The 21,785-nt window shown below is 42.2% G+C and overlaps 1 protein-coding gene across 1 annotated transcript in view; it reads right to left on the bottom strand.

Moving 5' to 3' along the window:
* Positions 1-21,785, bottom strand: part of greb1l (GREB1 like retinoic acid receptor coactivator) — a 38,751-nt gene that overhangs the window by 4,098 nt on the left and 12,868 nt on the right. The window contains exons 2-23 of the mRNA XM_070845129.1: positions 16,030-16,141; positions 12,948-13,107; positions 12,044-12,217; positions 11,644-11,820; positions 11,306-11,482; positions 11,051-11,173; positions 9,787-9,909; positions 8,659-8,796; positions 8,451-8,576; positions 7,809-7,946; positions 7,340-7,525; positions 6,770-7,069; positions 6,553-6,681; positions 5,918-6,052; positions 5,344-5,544; positions 5,035-5,215; positions 4,192-4,381; positions 2,812-2,948; positions 2,354-2,696; positions 1,697-1,812; positions 1,111-1,343; positions 108-673 (exon numbers count right to left, since the gene is read on the bottom strand). Coding sequence (XP_070701230.1) covers positions 108-673; positions 1,111-1,343; positions 1,697-1,812; positions 2,354-2,696; positions 2,812-2,948; positions 4,192-4,381; positions 5,035-5,215; positions 5,344-5,544; positions 5,918-6,052; positions 6,553-6,681; positions 6,770-7,069; positions 7,340-7,525; positions 7,809-7,946; positions 8,451-8,576; positions 8,659-8,796; positions 9,787-9,909; positions 11,051-11,173; positions 11,306-11,482; positions 11,644-11,820; positions 12,044-12,217; positions 12,948-13,104 — 4,050 coding nt within the window. The 5' untranslated portion in view covers positions 13,105-13,107; positions 16,030-16,141. The remainder of the gene's footprint in view (positions 1-107; positions 674-1,110; positions 1,344-1,696; positions 1,813-2,353; positions 2,697-2,811; positions 2,949-4,191; positions 4,382-5,034; positions 5,216-5,343; positions 5,545-5,917; positions 6,053-6,552; positions 6,682-6,769; positions 7,070-7,339; positions 7,526-7,808; positions 7,947-8,450; positions 8,577-8,658; positions 8,797-9,786; positions 9,910-11,050; positions 11,174-11,305; positions 11,483-11,643; positions 11,821-12,043; positions 12,218-12,947; positions 13,108-16,029; positions 16,142-21,785) is intronic.

Raw genomic sequence — 21,785 nt, 5'->3', positions numbered from 1 at the left:
TCACATGTATTATTAACTGTATATTTGTTATGCACGCTTAAATTCACATACAAGGAAATACAGTTGATGGTGCACTTATAAGGGAAGCAGCACTTGTGTTTTGATACCTGTGGGGGTCCACTGAGTAGCAGGCGGCGCGGATGTGGCACAGGTGGAGCTTCGTGATCAGCGTGATGCTGCCTGGTGGTGGTCCACTGGCGGTAGTACATGCTCTGCTCTGCTCCCTGCAGGTTGTGAGTGATAAGGGGCCTCAGCGGGCTGCTCCAGGCCACATCTGCATGAGGCAGCAGGGAGAAGGAGCTAAGCTGACTCCCAGACTCCCCAGACAGCAGGTTGTACGCTGCCCGTGACATGATGACTGTCCGCGGTGACACCCGAGCGGGCTTAGGGTCTCGGCCGCACTGCGTGGACTGGCTGGGCCTCTGGTTGGAGGAAGAGGATGGGGAGGGGGAGGAAGAGGAGGAACTGGAGTAAAGAGAGGGAGGGGCCTTGGAGGTTTTGGTTGGGTTGGAGGAGATTTGGCTTCCCAGGGAATCGCACTCCTGCTTAAACACTTGCGTCACTGTGCCTATGTCCAAGGTGATGGCACCTTCAGGCGGGCAGGTTGAGGTTGAGGGCTTCTGGAAAGAGTCAGCGACGTCAGATGAACTGACACCGTTCTCTGCTAAAGAGCCTGGAGTGGAGACATGAAGAGAAATAAATACAAATAAAGATAACGTTCAGATATTACCTAAAGCTACAAAACCTTTAATTTGCACATAAACAAAGTGTGACAACTTGGTATAATTACTTGAAACAACTGAGGCCACAGTTAAGATGACTTTTTTTCCTCCAAATCGAGATCAACTCGTACACACTCACTTTCATTTATAACATCTTTGCATTCAGGTCAATTTGCTTTCTGATATAGCGAGCTAATATGAACAGTTGTACCAATTAGAATTGAAGTTGTGTCCTTTCAACAGATCAAAAATGGCTCTCTCCCAATTTTCATGCTGTCTGTAAAACCCTACAGTGTGTAGTATCTCCTAGTTGTAAATAATGTGAGATGTTAACTTCTTGCCAGTTTTGGTGTTTGGACTTTTGAGATTCAGCATTTCAGGGACTCACCAGAGGTTCTGGTTGCAGCACTGCCGTTGCTCTGAGGTCTCTCCAGCTCATCTCCATCATTCAAGCTGATGGTGGCCCTTTCTCCGTCTGATTCCCGAGGGGCTGTGGCCTTCTTGGGATCCTGTACCACGCCCATGGACACATAGGTGCAGGCCAGTCCCACCTCCTGCTCCAGGGCTGTACGAGTCAGGTAGCTGGAGTCTATCAGACGCAGGTCGCTGTATTTCAGAGACCTAGAAGTGTAAAAGTGTGAAGAAGATCTTTAATTTTAAAAATGCATTTGAAGCCAAAATGTATCTATTAGTTTGTAAATTCTACACAATCTGATTGAGCAGAAGTGGGGTTAAAGTTTAAAGATTAATGCAAGTGTTATAAACCTAACATGGTTGACAAAACACATATGCAAAACTAGTACACTGGATGCAGGACAGAAACGTAACAGGACCCCTCTGGTAAAGAGGACAACACACGCTGGGAATGTAACGGCACACCAAGAAGAATAATAGGTGAGCTTAAAGGAAACGTGCCGTACTGAGCATGATGGAGAACCTGACGAGTGATGGGGCACTGTGACATATAGGTTTACCTGGGGAAAGTTTCTCCAAGTGGGTCCTTCCCTGTGAGGATGACAATACAAGGAAGTCCTTCCAGATCTTCATAAGTGTGCGGTACCCAGTCCTCATTCTCACAGCCTCTCCACACCTACAGCAAAACATAAAAACACAATATTACATAATGTTTACTGTTTAGTTAAGTGTGTGTTATTTAGAACAAGGCCAATATTGCATGTTGGTCTGATAGATATCCAATAGAATATCTAAGGAAGATTATTTCTTTTTCTTTATTATAGATATTATATACAAGTTCAATTAAATGAAATAGCTTTTCTAAATTCCTCATTTCAAGCTAGTGGTCTAGATCAGAGAATATATATAATCTAATGGGTGAATGGGTCACACTGAAGAGCTAAGGATAAAGCCTAAAAACATTCACTGGCAGAGATATTAGGTGTCTCACTGTGGTTTGATGAAGTCTGAGATAAATTTCTACATTTAAAAAAAAGATGATAAGAAGAAATAAGGAAATTCTGAGAATAAAGTCATTTCCCTGATAATTATCTCAGACTTCTTGGTGAAACCCTGCTTCATTCAAATCCCGATGTCAATTCCAACACTGCTGTACTTTGTAGAAGACACAATAAAAAGAAATGGCTCATACGACTCTGGTGTCATGTCATTCTCACCCTGAGGCGGTTGGTGAAGTTCCTGTGCAGGTTGAGTTCAGTAGCAGGGCTTCCCAGCAGCACGGCGAAGCACAACTGCAGCCCCAGTTTGTCCCTGACGTCCTCTAGTCGCTCCCGGGCCAGCATCGCCAGCTGTAGTGAGGGGACTCTAACCAGCAGCATGTGGCCCCGTCCCCGGGAGCCCTCTCTGCTTGGGGCGTTGATCAGGTCCTCCACCATGGCGAGGGTCTCTGGGGTTATGTGGTCTCTCAGGGACGGGGAAGAGGTCAGGGCCATCATGGCCTCAGTGTACTGCTGAATCAGCAGGTAGCTGCGGATCACCATGCTGTGTAGATGTGGATGTCTGGGACACACATAGATAGAAGATATAACTGGTTATGATGTCTCTTATTAAGATCTGACATTGGATGTGAACAGCCCTGCGTGTTGATGATTTACAGTGATGACACCGCACTGACCTTTCCAGCAGAGTGTGGACCATCTTCTCAAAGGCATCGTCACAGTGCAGAATGGGACTGGCCACGCCCCACTGCAGGGAGCTGCTGTAGTCCCTCAGGCCAAAGTAGACCAACTCATTAGGAGACTGCTCCCCCTGCTGGAACAAATTATACTTGACTGAACTTTGGCTGGAAACTCGTGCACTTAGAAAAAACATGGCACACACCCTTAAATATGAGTAGATTTTTCTCCATTTGGACAATAGCTATAGTGCCTTAAATTTAGTTTGTTAAAAAGCAGATCTAATCTCATCATTACATTAATCATGTAACATATTTGTATGATAATTAATCTAGAAAGCTGAGTGAATGCTTACACATCATTACTATTTCTACCTATGTCTGCTGGTTATAGGTGAGTAAAAAGTGAAAGTAATTATTCCAGCAATCTTTTATAGGCCTGAATATTCTGCAGTAATTCACAAGAAGAAAACAAACATTAGAGGAATGTTTGAAAAATGAATCTAATTTGTGGAGCATTTTTTTAAATCTGCTTTGCTGTCCTGTGAACTGTCTCGGTTTGGGAACCACTGCTGTAAATATCATATAGGATACAATACTTGTATATTAAGTAGTATATTGTGTCCTGTACATTCAGCTCAATATAATGATGACAATAACTAGTACAGCATGACCTGGAAACAAACAATAAATATATTGTGAAGTACCAATTTTCTTTAAGCATTTAAATAGTGAGCAGTACAAGCTTAAATATCATTAGGACTAACCTAAACTAACCTTTTATGGAATACGTGTGAACAGAACTACAATGTAACACACAATGACCTGAGATCAGATCATACATGTCTTCAAGGGCTCAGTAGCATCATACAGTAATAGTGTGGCAGATGCATCAAAAACAAAAATATGCTTAATAAAGTTATAATTCAGGTAGCCCCAGTAGCCCGATGGTTAAGACAATTCCAACTGGGGCCTTTTGTTACATGTTGTACCCTTTTCTTTCCTCGTGTTTGCTGTCTACGTCAAAATGCCAAAAATAAATAATATCTCAACTAATATCTCAAAAGTATATTGGAGTTCCAGTTCCTGTTAGTCTAAGTGTACTTCAGGTCCACCAGGGGGAGTAGCTAAACCACAGCTGTTACAAACTGTCCACTGTGAGCTGTCACAAAGGTGAAATTTACCAAAATCTAAAAATGAATCAGCACAGATGTGAAAATATCCCCATATGACTTTCACTTAACTATGACTGTTAACAGTGGTGTGTTTGATTTTCAAAATCAGACAAGAATGTATTAGACGCCCTTTAATATGGCACACAGGCCTTTTCTTATACCTTGAGGATATTAAAGGTTCTTTTGGTGTTGAAATAATACTCACCAGACTTTCGTTGGAGGGCCAGTGAACTTCGTTGTGGATGCTGATGCGAGACTGGCGGGTCTGCAGTGTGTATGGGAAGCAGCTGACCTGCAGGACCAGGAGGTTCATGGCATCCAGGACTTCCTGGCAGTTCACGACCCGGTCAGCCAAACCCTGCAGCTCCCCGTGGCACACAGAGCCCGACAGAGCGCTGGAGAGGGAGCAGGGCCAAGTATTTGAAAGCTGTGATGTATATTTTAGATTCCTACACAAATCACACCACAGCTGTTGGTAACATTTAACATGAATGCAAATAACAGCTCGATAAGGGGCATGTCTCATGAGGGCTTTTACATTTGCTGTGGTGACAGTGCTGTAGTTTATTCAAATGAAAAAATCCTCTGGAAAACAGGAAGTGATCTATTTAAATTTTCTGGCAAAGACAATGGCAGTTTGCTTGGAATAGGCAGAGGATCTTGGCAGCTGGCAACACTAGGAAACATCTGAACAGGACCCTAAAATGTCGATAACTGCAACAACACAAAATGCAGCAACAAATGCATGTCAAATATCACACAAATATGTCTAAAAATAATACAGACAAAACAGATTATCAAATTATCTGAATTACATTTTTACTGAAATTCAAGGTAATATATATCAGGGCGTATTTGTTTTCACTTGCTTGCAGCTGTTCTGCTCTCTTTACTTCACTTTAATCAGTGTGTAAAACAACAAGGTTAGATTTGCAGCCATAACAACTTATCTTTTCCACACAGCTTTCGAATATCAACAGAGCAAAATAATGGCAGCTCTCATAACATTTGACTATAATATATTCCTGTGTTTCTGGGGTCGTCTTACCTCGTGAGGTCGACGTGTGAGTTGTCGTGAATGAGGACAAACAGGGTGTAGGGGTTCTGTTTGACTTTCCTCATGAAAGCTTCCATCTTGGTGTGAACATCAGCGTCCAGACGCACCACGTACTTGTCTGATTTCTGGTGGGCCAAGGAGGCGTCTTCGATTCCCAGGTCCACAAGCACTCCTGAGCAAAAAAAAAAAATACGAATTAATGTTTAATATAATCTTGTAAAAGTTTGGAAGTTTAAGATCCAAGCAGGTGGAAAAGTCGTCCCTCAGTCTTTATTAATGATGTTGTTGTTGGACACAAACCTGATTGTCGGATGCGCTGCGCTGTCTGGTGTACCAGAATGTGAGATGGAGGGACCAGAACAAGGAAGTCCACTTTACAAAAGCGTCCCAAGTCGAGGTTCTGGGTTCCTGAGTCTGCGATGGAGCAGACTTGAGAGAGGAGGCTCCGAGCCACGGCCAGCTGAGTCGGATAGATCTGAAAGACCTTAGTTAACAGCTCAGCTGCAGGAAATAAAGAGACACGTGCAAGCATCAGTATGATTGTCAACTTAAAGTGCAATAATATGAGAATTACCTCAAGTAATACAGTTTATTGCTACCAATGACAAACATTGCAATGAATTTATTGGAATTTATTCATGCTGCTTACAATACAGTTAAACCTACAGCTTTTTACTAATAGGAGACAGAGATAATTCTGAGCTAAACATCACTGTCTAGTGTGTGAAATCAGTCAAATCTGGAGTACAGATAAAATCCCCACAGGACTCAGGAACATGCTGATTTACAGTGCATGGTGAGTGTTTTGGCTGCCCCTGGCAGGTGTGCCAAGCAGTTCTGTTTGGACAGTGAGTACACTGGAGAGCAGTCTAACCTCTGCCTGAGGGTGGTGACATGCTGGCAGCTTCCTGGGAGTGGATGTTGTCAGTGCCATCGCCCTGAAAGGGCTGGAAGACCTGTCCCTTCCGTCTGCGCTGATATCGCACCAGCTGCTTGTCCAGGTTGTCCCCTGAAAACAACCAGTCACAAACTTCAGACAAAGACAACAAAGCTGCTACAACATGTGGCATGCATGCATAAATATTCTTTTTTAATATACAATACATTCACTGTGAAACATAGACACAAAAGTGCAGTTCATCAAATCATCTTAAACTGATGTGTGACCCTCTATTATTTAACAAAATATGTGGACAACCCAGCAGCATCATGGTTCACAAATTTTACTCTGATATGGCATCATTATTGCTGTTTTGCAAGCATAGAACATACTAAATACACTCTTATCTAGTGCTCAGTTTAATTAGTCGACAATACCCTAAATAATCATTGATCTGACACAATCATTTAATACAGAAATAAAGCCTCAGCTTCCTTTAAGTGTAATGTTTTATTTCGTGTAAATGTAAAAGAGGTAGCCGACCTCCATCATGAAATGCCGTGGCAACAGTATTTTTAAAACCTCTTGGAGCGCCTCACAACAAGCACATGTATGGATGCAGCACTCACCTAATGATGTGGTTTTGAAGTGAGATGCCAAGATGCTGACTTTCCCCGTAATGAGTTCGTAGCTAATTTCCTTCAGAAACTCATTGGTTGTCAGCATGCCCTCAGCTAAGGCCCGAGCTTGGTACTTTCCTGTTTCCAACACATGTGTAAGATAAGATTATTACAACTTTAACGTACATATTGTGCACTATTGTGTACCCGACCAGGCAACACTCACCCAAAACAAGCACACAGAACTCGTTGCCGTTCATTTTCGAGGCACATATGATGACTACATAGGTGGGCAGGCACTGCTGCTGGTTAGGACCCTCGCTGAGAGAACGAAGTGACTCAGAGATGCCTTCACCCAAAGAGTTATTGGTAACCACAACTTGGACGCTGCCCCCGGAGACGCTGGCTTCCAGCCGAGCCAACCAAGGCAGCTGGGACGGGGAGATGGCAGGACCCCCAGGACAGCACAGCATGGCCTTCAAAACAATCTGCTCCAGCTCCTCACGCAGAGGAATCTGCTCTGGGCCTGCAAGAAAAATAGAAAAAATATGAAAACCTAAAGCCAAATCATGTCCCAGAACGGTGCACTTTAGTTTTGCAGAATTGATACAACATATATACAACAAAGTTAGATATTTGTTTTGATAAAAAGGTTTTGTTTGAATAAGACACCAGCACCTCCTGGTCATCCACCCCACTACCCCATGGGTTAGATAACAGAAAACATGCGACATGTCAGCAAAAGCACTAGTTACAGTGAAGCTGTTTTTGCAGTGAGTTTGTGTTTGCTGCTTACCTAAACGTGCAAGGTACTGTAAAGTGAGCAGAATCATTGTCTCCACACAGAGAAGCTGGCTGCTGTTGAGGCCCAACGTCTCCAGGGTTTTCTCTGTCAGCTGGCTGCTCTTATAGCAGCTGACCAGGAGGGGGCTCACCACTATATCCCCAACATTCCCATAGAAATAAGGTAAAGTGCCATGCCCTGAAAAGAGAAGTTATCATTAGACACAACTGAAACATACAGTAGCTGGAAACAAAAACTTAATATTTGTTCTGCTGAATAGTGAAATTTCAATACTGAGGACCAAAATAAAAGATGAATCCCAATTTGGTTAAAATGTGTTTTGTAAAGAAACTCATGGATAACTGGATATCTATTTACACCAGGAACAGAGAATTGTTAAAAGGCTTTGATTCTGTTTTCTGACATAACATTGTTACAGGATTATACTTCATCTGCAGTATTAAGAAGAAACAGCTTGTACCGATGAGGATGACGGGGCGAACGCCTGAAGAGTTAAGCAGGTTGTCGGGGACGATGACCGTCTCTCCAGCGGTGACAGGTTGGGGCTGAATGACACCTGCTACTGGTGGCTGAGGAGAGGATAGTCCTAATACAGGACCTGGAGAGGAATCCATCCAACAATACTAGGATTAGTCACTATTTGTGGCTGGTGTACTGTGATCACAGCAATGAATTTTAAATGAAAGCAAGAATACCAGGACAGACTATCATAATAGTATATATAACCACAATAACATTAACATGATGTGGCTAGAATTTTCCTTAAGCGTGCAATCGTGTCTGCCACAAAGTCTCCAGCTCTATCGCCATGGTGATGCTGGGTGAATCATCCCTAACAACGAGAAAACGTCAGTGATGGGGCATACGCATCCCCAGACCAGAGGGAGGGGAGGAGGGCAGGTTAGGGGGAGGGGAGGGCTTCTCTGATCCTAAGCATGCAAACATGCAATTGTGCACACACACATGCTGACACGCGTAAGTGTACACAGTGAAATGGGCTCCAAAGAAAACACATGACATAAGAGGGTCAGTTTACAACCCATCTCACACTGACTCGCGCAGAATAAATTATAGCTCATCCCCATAGGGTTCAGGGGCTGACCTGGAGAACAAACAATCGGCCGTATAGCTGGTACAGGGACAGCCGTCGGTGGGACGGGAACCAACGTGCTGGGATGCCAGCTCCGGTGGCGCTTCTTTGGAGGACCCGAGTTCATGGCAGAAGATACTGAACATCAAAAAGAGACACAGAGAACTTCAGTACAGGAAACATGCGTGACTTTACTCGCTCTTCAGAGAGAGGAACTTACCAGGACTGTCTCCTAAGTCGGGAGTGCGATACCCCTGAACTTGAGGCCCTAAAGAGACCTGGGAGGGACTCAGTAAGGGAGGACGCCCATCAACACCCAGGCCATTAGTCGGCCCGTTCACCCTCAGAGCTGTGGGTACTGGAGACACACACATACACATATTAAAACACTAAAGATAGCTAAATCTTTCTATTTTGCTCATATTAACAATTCTAACGTGCACTGCACAAGCTAATTAGTACAAAACATAAAGTATTAGCATGTTTTTTTTCGTGGATAATTTGAAATTTTGACCTGATGATGGTGCTAGAGCACAAGTCATTAGAACAACAGCATATTTAGGATTTATCCTCTGGGCACCATGCTTGTCTCTAAAACATTTAATTGTAAATCATCCAGTCGTTAGGATATTTCAATCTGGACCAAAGGGGCGGACTGATCATGATTGCCATTCCTACAGCCAAGCCACTAGCCTGGCTAAAAAAAAGATTAGAGGCTAATAAATGCATAAATAAAATGTAAATACAGAAATATTTTTAGTAACTATCTCCAGAGACTGAGTAATGCATAAAAAAACGTCAGTACTAACAGTGGTTTATTGATTTCCTATACATGAGTATCTATTGCCAATGACCGGATTGGACATTTTCCAATCTCATATTCACGCTAAAACATTGATTGGTATGTGTAGCCTTTGCCTGTCAATATCACAAATTTGTAAGGGGGCTAATGGATGCCAAGGCCTTAAAAACTCATTACAGCATTCCTTCCTTCAGTATTGATTAGTTTGTGCACACACATGTGTTTGTGTGTAAATGTTACACGTGTGTGTTTGTTTACATGTGTGTGTCTAAGCAGGCCATAGCAGATGTTAATCTTGGCTCCACGGTCAGCCATTATGCTGAGCCACGCTAAACAAACACAAACCTGTAGCCAAGCAACCCTTTTTGTCAGCGTCAAAGCCTGGATGCAACTAGAAATATGAGAGCGAGACTAAAACATAATGTGAAGCATGTTATTGTGTGTGTGTTTCTTGTATATAAGATTAATGCTACTGCCAACGTGATGCAGCATGATGCAGGAGGGAAATAAAATGATGAGGCAATTAGCGGATAAAACAGGCTTCACCAATTGGTAGGGTCTTGTTTCCAGGTGTGGATGCCAACGGTTTGAGGAAACTGCAGTCTCTGCCGAGGTCCTGACTCCCAAAAAACACAGAGGACGCATGTGTCGTTCTGGTGGGTGGAGAGTCTGGAGGTAAAAACAACACAGGCACATAATAAAAATCAAATCATCAAATTATGCATAACACTCACCAACTATTTGTCAGGCTGATTGGTCATTTAGTTGCCCTTGGCCTGCATACTGTACCTGTATCCAATGTCCACTGCACAATCCGAACAAACCATAACTCTCCATTTCATGAATGATTTCAGAAGAAACAGTCATTAAGAGCAGAGGCGCAGAGGTGCATGTAACAATACATAACCTCTTGGCTTTTTAAGTGGGTGTCAGCGACCTCTTTGGGAGCAGCAGAAGGTCGCAGGAGATCTTAGCAGGAGTTATGACAACAAGGAGCCCTACAGCTCAGCTCGACTAACACATTAATGTGTGAGATCTCTGCTGACAGGCAGCTTCCAGGTTCAGAACAAATCAATACCATAAGCCCAGGAGCTTTTTTTCAATCACAGAGGGAACAGGCGCTCCTGTTGTGAGAGGTCAGAGAAGAACAACATCCTATGCCACAGCTTATCTTATCTTATGACACTTAGTTTACATGAAGAAATTGTTCAAGCCTTGTTTATTACATTACACTGTTATTACATTTTAATATATGAATGACCTGTGTTCTGCAATGAAGAATACTACACAAATGTATAGGATTTCCCTTTGAGCCAAAACATATTACAGTAATTGATCATATACTGCAACAATCAGTGCTTAAACACTAACAATAATAAAACATATATACAGACATGGTGATACTATTGATTAAATATACACATCCGCAAAATGAGATGAAACACAACCGACAAAACCTCCTCTTTGTCACGAACTGACTTAGAAAAGCTGAATGCAGGTTCAAGTGTCAGACTATGTTCACCTAATAAATTTCAGGGTTTAGCCACAGCCATCTGTCTCTATGGCAACAGCATAAATCTGTCAGCATAAACCAACAGATGCAATGACTCTTTTTGATGAAATATATATATTTTTGATTGTTTTAGTGAGAATGTAGGCAATACGTAGGCAACTTTGGACTTTCAGTTTTCAGAGTAAGAACTGTTAAATTGTTGGGGCAATCATGTTGCAAATTACTCAGTATTCATGTCAGCTTGAAGTCGGTCGCTAAATCTTGCAGTACATGCGTCTGTGCTGTGTGCAGTCTCACCTGAGAGGGAAAAGGGAGACGAGCTGTGTCCACTGGTGCCTCCGTTTTCTTTACTGCTGAGAGAGGAGGACGAGCTGGGTTTGGACGTCGATGCACTGCTGGAGAACTGGCGGCTTTTACAGTCTGAGAAGGCACAGAGAGGAGAGACAACAACTGTGACATGTGGTGCGTGACAGCACATCGTCACAGAATAAATCGGTGCACCGCAAGAGAAAGGTGTGACAGGAAAAGCTGGGGGTTAGGGAGTGGTTTTACCTTTCCAGCAGATAAGGGGTCCTTTGCACAGAGCACCCTGAGAATTCTTCACCAGGTGATATTTTAAGTGCTTCTGCTTCTTGGGCTGAGTGGATAACTTCAGGTTGATGTGGTTCGAAAACTCAGTGAAGTATCTGAAACCCTTTTCTCCACAGCCCACACAGTTTCCTGAAAAACCTGGAGATAGTAAAACAAAAATTGAAGTACTGTATCATTTTGCATACAATATTTACACATAATTGCAGTCCAGTGCAGCAGAGCATATTCACTGTATCAGGAACTGAAAATTGAGCTGATAGCTATCTGTCCTTTATATCAGATCATGAGAACACACTGACCTAAAAGTGCATTTTTCCCATTCTCGTCAGGCAAAAAGCGGCGGTCCACTGCACACACCAGGATGTGCTCGGGGATGCCGGGGGACTTGGCACCGACCAATTCGAAGCCTGCTGGGACTTCGATGGGCTCCGTTGCTATGGAGACCAAGCGGAGGTCCTTGCCGGCCTGACAGAACCCTGAGGAGGAAGGATTTTTTCAATCAGAGGAAGAAACAAGAAGACTAGATGCAGCTGACTAGTCTATATACTAAGTGATGAAAAGAAACTGAAATCATATCCTGTAGTGCTTCAACAAGAAGCTTTATATTTGTATTTCATTCTAAGTAAGAATGTTTCGCCCTTCAATATGAATATGTTGATTTTTTGACGGTCAAAATTTCATTTTGGGTATGGGGCTTACCGTCCACTGTGCAGCAGCCGTCGGGTACAGGGGCCTGTAGGTAGGGAAGTGGAGGGTTGCTGCTGTCTGAGTCATCGTCGTCCTCCAGCTCCTCCAGATCGTTGGAAGAATGTCCGTTCAAAAGCTCATGCCCAGCCGGCTCCCCACCATGGAGGTCAGCTTTTAACTTTATGTCTGATGGACATTTTGAATAACAGTATTTTCAGTTAGTATTATGGGTAACAATGTATTTTACAGATTTAGAGTTTATCTAACTTAATACTAATAATAGGGAATTATGGTGGATTAGGGAACAGTAACATTTTAGCGAATACACTACAGGTAAGCTGAACTGACAAAAATATGAAATTTGTCCAAAGGTAAGCATATAATTACATATAAATTTAAAAATAAAGTACTGATAATGCACAAATTAATATCTATGTAGGTTTAAACGGAGCTGTTCTTTCAAGGAAATGACCTCTTTAATAAGCAGCAAATAACATAGTTCCAATAATCGTCTCTGGAAGTTATTGGCAAATACAGACACATTAAGTAAGTGTTGATGAAATTAATTGGAAAATGTTCTCTGGAACAGGAAAAAAAAAGAAAATTCAGCACTTTCGAATGTGTTGATGTTAATGAATGCTAGGTGTATGCAGCATCGTTGATTTTGTTTCTGTATTCATCATGTAAAAAAGCGCATGTAAAGCGCTTTGAGTTTATGTGTAATGAAATGTGCTATACAAATAAAATTGCTATTGCTGTTGCCATCCATATGACCACAGCTTTGATTCAAGATCTCAGTACTGACAACTTCAATATTTCAGTGTAATAACTGCAATACTTTGTAGGCGTATTTATGTAAAGAAAGAGTCATTCTTTCTTAATTTTTTCTTTGTAATGTTTCCTGTGTGCTTCCTACCTTCCATGTTACTAGTATACGGCTCCGGCTCCAGGTAGAGCTGCGTAAAGATGGGCTGTGGGTCTCCATTGTTAGAGCGCAGTGATGCTTCAATAGAGTTATGGAGAGCCTCTTCAAATCGAGCAGACTTCAGCTGCCCGGTGTATGAATTCCCCATTATCTGTGTGTGCAAAGGGAAGAGAGCAGGACGTACAGTCAGGTTACTGTTTATCTCAATTCACTGATTAGTTCTTTACAAAAGAATAGAAAAACTCTACAGACAGCAAGCCAGCAACAGGTGTCTCATTCAATTGTTTTCAAATGAACACAGCTGCATCCCCCTGACACTTAGGTCAGCGTTGGCTTTTTATTTAAAATTTGACATGACCAGCGCATGTTAGAAATAGTTTGATTAAAGTGTAAACAACCAGTTCAACAGTGATTGTCTATTAGTGGTCCTTCAGTCCTTTGTATCCGATCCCTAATTGGATCTTTCCCATCTTAAGTGTGCAGACCTGAAAGGATTTGTCGATTAATCAGTTCGTTCATTAATTCAAATTCCTCAAGCAAAAGTGCTCAGCTCAACCTCTACAGATTAGAATTTTTTAGTATTTTTTGACATTTTATAGATCAAGCTATTAATCAGTCAATCAAGAAAAGAATCATCCGATTAATCAATGGTGAAACTAGTCTTCAGTTACAGTTCTGTTTATGCAAACTTTATAATCTGTCCTGTGACAAATGTAGAGCACGAGACGCTATTAACAGAAGCTAGTGTGAATAATAACACACACATACACACACACACACACAGTTTCTCTACGTCAGCCTAAACATAATGGCCAAGGCCAATGGCCTGTCTTTTTTTGGCTCTTTCTCCTTCTGTCTCTTGTGTCACTGTGTCTGCTCTGGCCCCGTGCCCCCTCCACCCCAGCGTCCACTCAGGGACATCTGCCAGGGTCGGCTGTGTGGGCCCGAGGTTGGCTGGCTCTATGGTGGCAGGTGGCAGCTGGACAGAGGGCTAAACATGCAGTCCCAAAGAAAGAGATCACGAGACACAGAGGGGAAAGAGAAAGAGAGAGAGAGAGACAAAAACCATCGCAAATGCGGTGAAATGGCAGCACTGCCCACTGGCTATGTTACATCATGGTGTCCCTTCATTACACAATGTAGCCTCCGACTCAAACTCCCATTTGTCAGTGTGTTAATATTTCACTAGATTTGTTTTTAATACCAAGCCAGTGATCAAGGGTGTTCAAACTGTTTGGGTTTAGAAAGTTGAAAAAGAAAACAGAGGGAGTTTTGGCTGCTTTTTCACATACAAGTTCGGTCTTAAATACTTTCCGTGTTTGTCCTTGGACTACATTTGACTGGTGCAGACCAGTGTTGTGGTTCATCAACACTAGAGCAGCCAAGTGGAGGCCCAGGTTGAAGACTTCAGCTGTTTGGGAAAAGCTCAAACTGCTCTCTCAGGTCTAACAGAGATCCTGTGCAGCTGTTAAAGCCCTTACATGACAGGACCTTTAGTTTTGACAGTAGTCAGTTTTGTGACTGACTTAAACTTGAGCTCAGAGTTTAGTAGTGATTTAAGTAACCTTAGACTGGTTTTTTCCAACCCAACTTCAGCCTTGGATTGTAGATGTGAATACACGATTGTACTAAAGCAGCTTTTAAAAACTCTTTTCATTTTGTTTAGGGAAAGGTGTAAAAAGCCTGAATTAGCAATTTTATTAAATGAAAACACAATACAAAACATTTACAGAACTGAAATAATTTAAGCTACTTCACACTTAACACAGACGACTAAAAAATATAATTTATGAAAAATATGACCAACAGACCAGGCACAATGATATTCAGTTTTCTATCATATGTGGCAAAGAACTGCAGCAGAGTCTTAAATGTTAGAAGCTGTCACCAGTGCATATATTCATGAATGTGTTTTACAGTCAAAATCTATAAGTTGTAATGTAAAAGGAACCACGACTTCACTAAAGCATCATCTCAGATAGGTTTATGGATGTGGCTGCTTGTTTGCACTCATAAGAATAAAAAATGCACTTTGAAGGAATTAACTCAATGATTTCTATGTTAACGTATCTGTACCACACAGTGAATATGTCAGTGAATCAATACCTAGATACACAGTGTCACTTCTGGCCACACAGAAACCCTGAACCTTTTTATTTTGTCAATAAGGGGCAGGGTGGGAATCAAGCTGGAGCTGCCTTTCTCCTCCCAGGTCACATTTTGCCCACGCCTGGACAGGTTCCAGACCTCGTGTTTACCTAACAACCTTCCTGGGGAGGAATCTGACCAACCCAGACAAAAGACAAGATTAACAGTGCCTGACTGTGCTGTCAAAGAGATAAGCAGCTTAACAGAATGAAGCTACAGTATTTTCTTGCTTAACTGATGGAGGAAGGTGGCTGCAACAGAGAAACAAAGACGGAGGGGGTAAAAAAGTGCCTGAGGGCATTTTTAAGCAGCCCTTGCCTGTTCGATTGTGAAGTCAAAGGAGGCTCCGGAGGCCTCTTTGGCTGCCTGACCCTCAAACCTCAGCGGACAGATTTGTCATTAACCTCGCACTGGCCGGAGGTGAACACAGAGAATGACCTTTCATCACCTGCGAAGCTTAAAACAAAGTGTGACTGTGGCAGAGGTCACTTAACGGTTGTTTCTCGGGTGTGACTCAGGTGGTTGCTAAGGTCAGTTGTAGTGGCAGTGGTGTATTTCAGGTGAGTCAGTGGCTGCTGTCTGCTTGATGGATGGTCAAACATAATGAGTGGACACTACCAGGGAGAAGCAGTTTAATGTTCAAAGACTAATAGCTAGAAAGGGGTGTTCATGTCACTGAGTGGTGACTTTAAATCTGCCTCTCAGGCAGTCAGATGGTCAGTCAAGGCCATTCCTCAGCTCCTGGGTGGCATCAACAGATTGCATGAATGTGACCCAAGGTCAAAATAAGCTAATCTAATCTTCACTCAGTCGATTTGAGAGGACCAAGACAGAGAAAATATGAGAACATAGACAGTCTGGAAAAAACTGCTGAATTTTCTAACAGATAACACACAAGACGTGCATTAAAAACAAGGTGGCTTACGTTGTCGGATTGTTCCCAGGCGTGAAGGGACTTGTTCACCTCTGCTACATGCTGGATCGCTACCACTCAGTGGGAACTTTCAGCAAAGACATTTCACTCGGTGCTTCACGACCTGAGGGAGAGGGAGATCTCTAATTAGTGTCACTGTCAATAATAAATTGAAAGACAAATATAACATTTTCTACCTTCTGAAAGAAGAGTCATTTTATGATTGTGTTCATCTCAGTTCATTAAAAACTCAACAGGGTCTGCGGACCCAGTTTTACTAACAAAGAAATTGAAGGCTAAAATCCAAACAAATGATGATGTTAATAAGTCATATATAGTGTCTGTTTCAATTTTCAAGATATATTGCTCCTGAAATATGAAAAACAGATTAATTAATGGCAAAATTCTACTTGTTCCCATGTATGTTCACAGGACAGGATTTTTTTAAAGACACTCTAAAAACATGATGACAGATTAAGGCAGATCACTACAGTAGATATGGAAAATCATTGGTCAGGATATTGGATCAATTTTTAGCAACCGTTTGAATAAAATTGTCTATTTGCAGGTTCATTTTTGTCTTTAGTATTAAGAAAATTAAAAAGTTGACTCAGTAATGCCAAAAGCTAGGTCAAACTATTTTCTGAAACATGTATGGTCCAAATAGTCTGGCACTACAGGCCACCACAGTCTAAAAAGCATGTCCATTCACAAAATGAATGGATGCACTTACGGCCACTCAAACATTAAGGGCAGCTCAAACTATGACATATGCACTCACTGTGAGGCTAAAAAGGCGTTATGTGATACCGTGGCCCTGAGGCTATTTTCATAAGGCACAATAGGGTGTTTTAGTTTGTAGCTGTCCTCACTACACACAGTCACTCTACCCTGAATGGATTTGCCGGTTACTTTGACCCTTTGACAAAGTATTGTTTAGCCACTCAGGCTCTGATATAACATAAGCAAAGTTCCCTCAAAACACCGACTGTCACAATCTACCCTGTCATCACTTCTGACTGTGTGGTGCTGTTCTGTCAGAGGGAGGCTGGTCTGGGGTCCAAGTCCTTCAAATAGCAAGTGTACACAAGCTGGTTCAACTTGTATTTACTGACCACACTGGAACTTATTTTGTGAATGATTAGCCAGCTTGATACAGCTAATCAAAGTAAAGAGCTAAAAATGTCAATATGTCAGACAGAAGGGTTAACTCCTTTACTATCTGAGCAACAGAACTGCGTACAGAAAAACATTGCTTAAGGTAGGTGAAAAATATGTCAAATTTCAATGTAGGACTCATTATGTGAAATGTAAGATTCTAGCTAAAGCATCGCAGAAGTTCATGCACTGGGCGTCCCCACAAAGGATATGAATCTCAACCAAAGTTCTTGCACTCTGCTAATTACCCAAGGAGCAGAGTCTTGAAATATTTTGATGCTTATCTAGGCGCGAGGCGTAGACGACCCAGAAGGAGACGCAGATGGCTCCCGAGATGAAGATGAAGGAGCCGTAAATCTAGATCTCTAGAGTCTGACACAAGCCCAGCCCGAGGTGCTTAATAGTTAGTTTTTCCAGTAATGACATTTGAGGGAGTGTTTAAGACGACAAGCTGGTTTAGTTTCTCACTTGGAGACAGACTGGATTTAAGACGATGGTTATGGACACACACATTTATCACATACACTCTGTCATGCAAGTGCAACTGCATGTGCATGCACGTCATCATATATATAACATATGACAATCATACATTCATATGGCGATCTGTAATGTAACAGTACAAACATGTATGAGATGCCTTTAATTGCAGGAAATAGACTACACCGCTGAGTTATGTAATATCTTATTTGAGTACATTTAAATTGTTCCATACAATTAAAAACAGTCAACAGCCATCTGTGCTGGTATTATTGCTTAGGTTTTATAATGAAGACTATAATCAGAATTTTCCTCAGTGCAAATGGTCTTAATTTGGTTTGGGTAAAGTGATCCAAATCCTCACTCAAATCACATGTTGTAACTTAAACCCCACAGCAGATATTTGTCCCAAATATTTTTAGATATTTAACTTCATTTAACTGAGCAGACCTTGGTTTTAACCCTGCCTTTTCTTTCTCTCCAGTCCTTCTTTTGTTTCTCCTGCGACTGCATAATTACATTACAGTGTTTACAATAGAGGGAGAGAGAGGCAGGATTAAAGTTACTTCCCCTCTTAGCCTGGTTCGATCACATTCTTAACAGCAGATCTTACAAGTCCGAGCCAACACATTTTAAAATAAATGTAAAGAAGTTCCTCTGCTATTTATTTTGGATCCTGTAAAAATGGGGAAATAAAAGTAAGATGTTTGTTAATGCTGTCTATACTGTTTAACTTGACACTTGGTTATTGTTTAAAAGTATCTACATAAACAAAAGTAAATAAAATGAGTTAATCCAGCATTTAAATCATAAAGACCTGTTGACTAAATTAGTATATTTTTCTTTTCACTTTCCAGCGGCATATAAAATGTTAATGAAAATTTGATAAATATCTTAATTGTTTTCACCTCATTGTTATGCTTTAACATTTAAGGTACATACGAATAGTGGAAATGCATGAGCACACTCTTAACATTAGAAAAGCTGAGGTGAAAAGACACTGTCCATCAGACATGTAAGAAAGGGGGATGGGAGTAAGAAATGAGGAAGAAAAAAAAAGACAAACATCTCTCCGTGTTCTCTAAATTAGGTGCTAAAAGCCCATCTCATTAATGCTACATCAGGGCCACATGTGACACACAGCAAGCACTTAAAAAAAAAAACCTCTGCAGTACCTTCCATGAGTACTCGGCCAGTGGGTGATCCTTTTAAGTCCAAATCAAACGCAGTAAATCCAAAATGTGAAGGCAGCCCTTTTGTCAAATATAGTCCATTTTAGATAATAAATCCTCATGGGAATTATTTTGATATCCAGTCAGCATTTGGAGTTTCACTCTTCTTTGGTGTATCTCAAGTCACCTTTGTCATGATACTAGAAAGGAATGGGGATCCCACTCTGGTTACAGCAGAAACCCTCCCTCTCTCTCTCTCTCTCTCTCTCTCTCTCTCTCTCTCTCTCGCTCTCTCTTTCACTAACATGCAAACAAACACACACACACACACACACACACACACACACAGACCCCTCCCCCTAGTCCCCTATGCCCTCCTCTGTCCCGTGCCATTTGCCAAGGAGGGAGGGAATCCATCGGGGGCTCATTCATCTTGGCCCCGCTGACCCCCTGTGGTGACAGATGCTCTTGGAGGCCTGCAGAGTTGTGGGGGGAAAACAAAGAAGGAGCCCCGCATTTCCCCGCAGCCACACATCCACGGCGCCCTGCCACGCGTGACCCCCAGCACGCCAAGACATCCGCTGTGGGCACTGTGTCAGGTGGAAGTTTACATTTTCCGGAGAGAGGGAGGGGGACTTTGAATCAAATTTTCGCTCTCACGCTCAAGCTCAGATCAGTCTTTTGCAGCCACACCCGACTTTTTTATTGGGGGCCAATTAAGAGACAGGAGAATCCGTCCCCAGCAAAATGGGAACAAGAATGTCAGGTCAGCTTGAGCATTTTGTCTTGGTAGCCTTCCCCAGGATTGACCCCACACTGGGCTTTTACTCCCGCAATAAATACCAGGGGCTCATCTGGTCAAAATAAATAAACGGAAATGCACCACAAATCAACAGACACAGGCAGATGTTAAGGATTATAAGTCATTACAGCTCAGTGATCACTGCTAGTACCTTATCATGATATTACTAAGTGGAGGGGGTAACAATTTCCAGGAAATAACCACAAGGTTCAGGAGTGATCACACTGCATGTAAGTGTCAGATCACTGCTAAAACACGCATATCTGCAACATTTTGAACTAACTTCAAAATTTAAGAAAAAAATTTAAGTGTAGGATAATAAAACAAACCAATATCAAAGGTTATATTTCAAATCTTTTTTTTTTTTTTTAATATTATTCTATTCAGGGTTGCTGAAATTCTGTAACACACTGTTACTATCTCCTGACTTTGAATTGTAAACACAACCAGCTGTCAGATTGCCAAGTCTAACTGCATACTGCCAGGACGTTGTTTACACTGCAGTTATGTGTTCCTAACACTAACATCATGCAGCATATGAATCATTTACTGGGGCTTTACACATGCAAAGTTACAATATGAGTTGTATGGTACCCTAAGGCTTCGGTGCCTGTTTTCCTGCCAACTAATGTCAAATAAAGTCAGCAAGAATTTGTCGGGTAAATAGTAGGTCTGAGTGAACTCACATCTACTTGATGACAGGGAGGATGCGCCCACCATTTACCATGACACAGAGTTTTTCTCTTTAATACCAGAATTACCCCCAGATTAATTGATTTGATTCATTAAGAATTAACGGCCGTTTGCACGCATTTCAACAGAAAAAGCCTGCTTAAAACACAAAATAAAAGTAGCAATAGTAGTAGCAGTATTTGCAACACACTCTGGCATCAGTTGTTAAATATCTGCTACCAGAAAGTCTTTCATTATAGACATCTCCCCTTGCTAACCCGGGTTTCTGGCTTCACTGAGCCGTGTGACTGTTCCAGCTGAACTGTTCCAGTTCATTACCACAGACACAGTCAACAGTTGTTTTAATCAAGTTGTGTGCAGCTCTTCTCACCTCCTCTCCAATGGTTATATTAGGGCACAGTCAGTGTGAGGGCTGCTGTAAACCACCACACGAGCCAATCAGGGCCTCCATTAGTCCTTACGGGGCTTTCATGCACTCATTTCTCTCAATCAGCCACATTTGTCTAAACATTGGGCTTGAGTTTGACTGTGAAATTTGCCCAGCTATTGCTGATTTAGTCCACATATGGGACAAATCAGCAAGTCTCAAGCGGTGCCTCAGATTATATTTGACATTTTTAAGTGTTACAAATACTGCAAATTAACTGTAGTTGTCAGCTGTGACAAAAGTGAGATCTCTACAGTGATCCATCTGATACCGACATAGCCACAAGTTCAACTGGGGGAAAAGAGCTGTCAGTGTGATTTATTTGAAAGCCCCTGACTTTGACATGTCTTAAATAGCCCATTTAAAATGGAGATAATAAGTAAACCCGGCATCTTCTTTGGTCTCAATAGACACTGTGCAAAAAACAAAAGACTGTGGATTGAATGCCTGCCCGCCCCTGAGCCCATCCTTCACCGCTGCATTGAGCTCCTGCTAAAGTCCCTGACAAAGGGGAAGTATCCCTGCCACCGCCACCTGAGGAAAGACGAGTCACGTGACTAGTTGTGGGGGGGCTTCTGGGAGATCTTTGGCTTGGGGCTCTTACATGTGGAGGAGGTAGGGGAGAGGGGTTCTTCCTCTCTAAGGATTCCCAGAGGAACGCCACAGATTTGTCTTAGCTGACTCAGCGGCTGCCAAACACATGACTGCTCTTCCTACCTGCCTCACCTAGCACATTAGGTGCTTCTATTGATTACACAGCATGGCAGTTTGAGGTTCTCATAGTATAGGAAAATTAAAAGTCTTCTTTAGATGAGCTTCAACTGCCAAATCCAAAGATGCTGAGTATCAGGTGTGGAGGAAGTACAGCAACCAAGGTGCTAATTAGCACGTCTGACTCTTATAATAAGAAAACAATCCCACAGCTCAACTGTCAAAAAACAAAACAAGAAAACGAAACTGCCCCCATGTGAAAATTCCCGCAACAGAATTCCCTTTTCTACCCGCTGCACGTGGGCTACCTGACGCCAAGGGTGTG

The sequence above is a fragment of the Pempheris klunzingeri genome, chromosome 15 (assembly GCF_042242105.1).
Source record: "Pempheris klunzingeri isolate RE-2024b chromosome 15, fPemKlu1.hap1, whole genome shotgun sequence".
Lineage (NCBI taxonomy): Eukaryota > Metazoa > Chordata > Actinopteri > Acropomatiformes > Pempheridae > Pempheris > Pempheris klunzingeri.
The sequence above is the reverse complement of the archived record's forward strand: the minus strand, read 5'-3'. Positions and strand labels throughout refer to the sequence as shown.